The following is a 6,398-nucleotide window of genomic DNA, read 5'->3' as shown; positions in this document are numbered from 1 at the left end:
TATAAAGGACCCCTGTACTAGCATGGTCACTTTAAATCCAACTTAAACTGGCAAATTTAAACAGCAAAGAGATTATTATGTCAATCACACACAGTGTATAGGTGCAGAGCTGGACAGAATATCTGTTTCATGAGCTTGTTACATGTGTTTGTACACTGCACTGCCTCTCATTTCCTCCCATCCTTTAAATCATCTGGAGGGAGGCTCAATCAGATGTGAAACCTAATGAAGCAACAAGATGCCAGACTACATTTCCCAGCATTCCATTGACAAGCATGTGAAGTTTATGTTCTCTACATCAGAAGGCAAGGATTGTATTCTTATATCCACAGGAAGAAAGTGGTAAGCAACCGTAGGATCTCAAACTATTAACAGGAAACTGACAGGTTAGAAGTATATGCGTTTTTTAAGAGGTTTAAAATAAAAAATACACAGACCTCATACATCCCACAGGCTTTATTTCACATGGGCTTTGCTGCGCATTTTTGTAAATCTTTTTAACACGTTCACAAGACAATAGACAAGACAAATAAACAAATAATAACCTTATGTCATCATAAAATGCTAGGAAATCTAGCACATCTAGAGCATAACACAATAAAGCAATACTAACTTTGTAGCAGATGTCTATTAATGGGGGCATGATGGTGTGGACAAAAAAAAATGGATTCTCATATTGAACTATATCTAAGTTCCATCCAGGCCCCAGCCCTCCTGAAAAAAGCTGGAGGCAGGCGTTTCACAAGCTAGTACAGCACACAAGACTTTAGCTTTGCATTATCAAAACAGAAGGGAGCCCAGGCTGTAGAAACATAAGTATTTGTTGCCTGAAACAACAATCCAGCCAAAGAATAAGTGCTGGAATCAGGCAATTTAAGTGCTATGGGATCACCAGCACTTTTATTTTTATATAAGAAAGCCCCTTCCTTGGTCCTAAAACCTGATGCTCAGTATTTGTGCTAATTACAAGTGTGCAGCTTAATGATTATCAAAGAGATAATATACATAGTTTACTACGTCTCTGGATAAATACAATTCATTCATTATCTAACACACCAAGTATTGCAAGGAAGAAATTAAATAGGAGGTTACTTATGAAAAACATTTTACCTTGCATTTTTGGCGCATATTCCTGGCTGCTCAACTCAGGCTAAGATGTACTAAACTTCCATATTTGGCCAGAATGTGGCTTTACAGTTTTCTAAAAATAAAATATATGTTTTATAATATGCTTAGTGTGGTGTAATGTGGACAGAGTTCAGCCCTCCCTATTCCCTCCCCTGATATGCCCCGAAATCCATGCAACAGTACCACTGAGCCTCTGGCCCAAAAAGTACAAATTGCACGGATAGCATGCATGGGGTTTTGACAGTAAAAAAAGGAGCCCACTTGTCAAGAAGAAGGTACCCAATGGTAGCTAAAAATGTGCAGAAGGGTCATGCCATATAGCTGCAATGTTGTAGGGAAAAGGGAAAAAAAGGCTTTTTTTGATGCATTCAATACCTATGAACTGTTTAAGGAGCCAATTTGTGTTTATGATCTGTAATGGAAGTATCCAACCAATGAACTGAATGCATATGACTGATAAAGAACACAAAATGGCTCAAGCAGTGGCAGAATTCCACACTGGTAATGGAGGTTCTTGTGGTAAATGTTAGATTTTAATGCCAATAATGTAAGCAGTATTCCCAAAACCCACCCTCCCAATTCCTAAAGTGGGCTCAAATCACTGGGGAAGGTGGCACAGAACAGGACCCTTAGCGCAAGTCTTCCTCTTCTCCTTTGACGGTCTTCTTGATGCGGAGTAGCATTGTAGTCATCCACTGGTCCAAACGGGAGATAGAATCATATTCTTTTACCTAGTGGACAAAAAAAAAGTTTTAGTGAACCAAGTGATTTTGAACAAAGCAAAGCCACTGTAGTAGTGTCAGAAATCATCAGAATGTTTTATTTTGTAACCATATTTCACAGGCAGTCTCTAATGTAAACTCCAAGCTGCATTGCCATAAATAGAATTGCTAAAACTACTACAGCCCAAAGAAATGTTCTCAGTGTAACATATACATAGATATCTATCTACACATACACACACACACACACACACTTAAATGAATTCTTTTTTTTTTATTGTTACAACTTACTGCATCTGTATAGTTGTCCACATTTTGTTCTTCATGAGCCTCAAGAAGTTTCTGTGAAAGAAAAAATATTACTAAACTCACAGCCACATGGCAGTAAAGCTAGGTACACCCTTCTAATAATTATCATTAGAAAACAAACGATTACGACTGATCTACGATTATGCACGAATATACGTGAACAATCGCATTGTGCACAAATCTGTACGTGCTGTAACGATACGATCATTCAAATATAATCCACCAATAGTGTACACACGCTAGATACAATTGTTTGAACGATGCAGGGACATGTAAAGGAAAAGTGTATTGCAGAAACATGCACGATCACTGAACGACTGTACACACGATGGATAGTGAATGATCGTCGGCCAATCAGATCCGCCGTGTCAGTCGTTCATTTCCAACGACAATCCTTGTTCGTCTGTGTAGTTGGTCACTTTTATTTAAAACGATTTTTCGAGTTTCGTAATGTTATGCACAGGTGGACAATTCAAACAAGTTATAAATATATACACTTACACACTCACCAGTTATCATCAGTGAAAAATGCTTGTCAAAATGACCAGAAGTGTCAAAGTTACATGCAGAAGTTACTGTATATATGCTTTTCTTGTGAAATGTAACTAACTTATCCCTCACAGGCCAATCTGCTTGATACAGTAACACTTTTGGTAGTTTTTTGGTTAGGCTTTTGTTTATTTCGTTTACTTTTTATTATTTTTGTGGTGGACATTTTATACTAGAACTCTGGCCTTTGCAGCCAGCACTGGGTCCCAGGTTTGAATCCCGGCCAGGACATTATTTGCATGGAGTTTGCACGTTCTCCTCATGTCTGCGTGGGTTTCCTCCTGTGTTCCAAAACATGCAGTTAGGTTAATTGGCTTTCCCCCCAAAATTGACGTTAGACTGTATTAAAGACATATGACTGGTTCTTTAGATATCTACAGCTCAGACACTGAATAGGTTCTCCGATTCGCAATAATACTTGTACAATTTGTCAGTACTGGAACACATTTGTTTACAAACTCCTTTGACCAATAAGCCGATTTCCACGATATATGTGGCATTAAATATGGTTTCCCATTCACAAGCACATAAGTATGTCTCTTTATGGGAGACAGATTTAGGTAGTTCAAAGGATTGGTTTAAGGCTTGCTCCAAAACCGCCACTTTTATTTTTTATCATCTATTTTATTCTCCATCTATTCTATCTTTGTCTAGTTGGTAATACCAGGACTTGGTATGTTATGTTTGGTAGTAATTTTTTATTTGGTTTAACACAACCACAATTGTTTGAATTGTGTTTACGGTACCATCCAGAAGCAAATATACTGCAATGTTTATATACCATTCAGTAGTAGTACTGTTTGTTTATATTTGCAACAATGGACTCTCTGGTTTGGAACATTCATGCTAATGGTACAAATCTTTGTTTTTGCATTTCTCATGTTTGTTTTATTTCCCTTTTTGTTTTTATATTAAAAATTGTAAAACTTAATAAACAATTATTTTTAAACAAAATACATATGACTGAGGTAGGGACAGCTAGTGACCTTTGGACTTTGTACAGCGCTGCGTAATATGTCGGCACTATAAAAATACTGTGTAATAAAAATTATACTATTATTATATTATCTTTCTATTTCATTTTTAAAATGTACCTTTTAGAGTTGAATTATCACATAAGGTGCCAGTAAACATAAGGACCACTAATGTAAAATCACTGATTAGTAAAGGGGCTAAACTTATTGTCCTCAACAATAAGTTTTTAGTCTCCAACAACTCCTGTAATATGTAGAAGTGTCTGGCCATCTCCTGAAGTACACCTTAAGTCCCTGGCTGTCTACTGTAGTATGTATGAAGTAGAATTAAATACACCTAAATATTTAGTGCAAGCCTCTGTTGATTTCTAGGGCTGTAGTTGAAACCTATAAGTATTGAGTATAGGGGTTAGTTGCACATAAAATAGGTGGAAAGTAAAATAGATATTAGATTGACAGAATGACTAGATAATTGTGAAAACCATGTGTTGTTAAACTTCTGTCACACCCAGACTTACTGCTATGAAGGCCACAAGCCGATCAGCCTGGCACAACCAGTCAAGCAGAGGTCAGGGCTGAGCTGTCATGGTGAAGAATCTCAGAAAAGCCATACAGACAAGAAAGAATTTACCATTACTATTGTCTAATACCAACGACGACTACTGTGCACAGCATGAAAATATATTATTGCCTGGATTTCATTAGCTTATCATTAATATTAGATTTCAGTGTTCTCCGCAGCCTCTTTTAGTCGGGTGCACCACCTGGTACTTTTCAGTTACCACCCCGCTGTTTTTGGGTGGTTACTGAACAGTTGGGTCACAATACAGGGGCTGCCACCCACCTAAAACTTATTTAATAAAATGTATGTGCATATACCATTTACAAGGCAAAGCAACACCACACCTTTTCTATGTCCACCAGCTCAGACTCGTATATTTCAGCAATGGATATGTGATGTTTGGCTGCAATAGTGAATCTTCCCTGGAAAAGGCAGAAAATAAAGTATATTAATGCATAGCATTTAAATGTAAAATCCGTGAATCCTCTTGCCATGTAACAATTTGAGTAAAATGTACAAAAACAAGGTAACAATTTCTGAAATACTACTATATTTGCTGTGTTGATGGTGACTGGAAGACAGATATAGATAATCAGTTCTGGCACTCATTTACAGTATGCTTGTCCGCAATTCATGACTGACATAGCTAAGATGACATTTTCATACCAGTAATGGCTGCCTACATGATAGGCTTACAAACACTCCAATACAAGAATGATGTTGCTGACTTTCTCCTTAAAAATTCCAGTTGTGTGGTTTTAGTATTATGAGATAATCTTCATGGTCATAATGGTCAGCCTGCATTGATAAATCATTTGTTAACCTCTATTCAAAGTTATAGAAAATACCACAGCCACTGGTGTGCCTATCAGTGATAGGATTGTATTTTTGAAAAGAGCAAATTCAGAAAAAAGTGTCTACGTTTTTTCCTGTTTTCATTAATTATCATAAAATAGAATGACCAGATTTCTTTAAAGTGAACTAGCAATGAAACATATGAAGACTACAGTCTTGACTGCTTTAAAAAAATACTAATTGTCTGTCTGCTTTGATGATAGTCTGATCATTATGCTTTCCAAATCATTTACCTAGAATGAGTTAACAGATTAGGTGTTCTGACCATGATTAACTAAAGCATTCTAAATTTCCACTTTCTAAAAGAGTTCAGTAAAGGCTGTATCCAAGGATCACTCATAGCTGGTATTTATAATTATAATAAAATAGGGTGCCTAATAAACAAATGTCAAAGTTTAAACAGGATGGCATAGAAGTCAACCCCTAGTTTAACTTTTCTCCATGCAGAGCAAAGCACAGGTTCACTTCAGTAATGACCTCATCTGCAGCACGTGTCTCTTATGTGCTGCTCTAATGGGTTGCCAAGACCTGGTACTTCCAGGTATAAGGATCACCACCCATGTGACAGCACTGCTGTTTGGTGACTAACTGCTCCTGAACGCAGGGCTATCAAACAGGGGCAGGTTCCTTGGTCCTTTGCAAGCTTCAATTCATTCATTGAGCTCAACTGTCCTCACACCTGACAGAACACAGCAGTAAAAGACTGAACAAAAAGAACAGTGTATTCAACATTATAAAGAGCCTGTTCATTTGCATTGCAAAAACAGAGCATAGGTTTTATTGACGTCCCATAAAAAAGTTCACAAATGTATTATGAGTATTATAGAAAAAGAAAAATATTTCACCATATCAGTGTAGATCTCAATTGCTCGAAGCAGGCAGTTGATGGCCTCTGCAAAATAAAGATATACAGCATAAGAGCCAGTATCTAATCTATTGCGATAGCAACACTTAGCTGCTTCCTAACAGCTGTCAACATTTACTTATTAGTTTTTACTTATTCATACAGTGCAGACTATTTTATTAAAGACAGCATAAAGACATTTACATCTTAAGCTTAAAATCCAAAACCTTTGAAAATTGTAAATGTCAGGTCTTTGATGAACCCTCTTTGGGGAACAGCTCACAAAATATTAGTGTGGTGGTCCGTAGGAAGAATGCCTCTTACAGTGCTGGCCATTTGGAAGAACGTCACTCTTACGCTTAAAAAGACTTGAGAGGCTCAAACTGCTCATTGCTCAAGGAGCCCTTAGCAACCCAGTGTTCTCCCCAGACATTTTTTTCAGCCGGGTGGTAGGA

The 6,398-nt window shown here is 37.2% G+C and overlaps 1 protein-coding gene across 1 annotated transcript in view; it reads right to left on the bottom strand.

Moving 5' to 3' along the window:
* Positions 1-441: 441 nt before the first annotated feature.
* Positions 442-6,398, bottom strand: part of LOC140343916 (alpha-soluble NSF attachment protein-like) — a 19,234-nt gene continuing 13,277 nt past the window's right edge. Inside the window, exons 4-8 of the mRNA XM_072430813.1 lie at positions 5,945-5,991; positions 4,569-4,666; positions 2,316-2,349; positions 2,142-2,240; positions 442-1,859 (exon numbers count right to left, since the gene is read on the bottom strand). Of these exons, the coding sequence (XP_072286914.1) occupies positions 1,758-1,859; positions 2,142-2,240; positions 2,316-2,349; positions 4,569-4,666; positions 5,945-5,991 (380 nt within the window). The 3' untranslated portion in view covers positions 442-1,757. The remainder of the gene's footprint in view (positions 1,860-2,141; positions 2,241-2,315; positions 2,350-4,568; positions 4,667-5,944; positions 5,992-6,398) is intronic.

The sequence above is a fragment of the Pyxicephalus adspersus genome, chromosome Z (assembly GCF_032062135.1).
Source record: "Pyxicephalus adspersus chromosome Z, UCB_Pads_2.0, whole genome shotgun sequence".
Taxonomy (NCBI): domain Eukaryota; kingdom Metazoa; phylum Chordata; class Amphibia; order Anura; family Pyxicephalidae; genus Pyxicephalus; species Pyxicephalus adspersus.
This window is presented reverse-complemented; position numbering and strand designations above follow the sequence as displayed.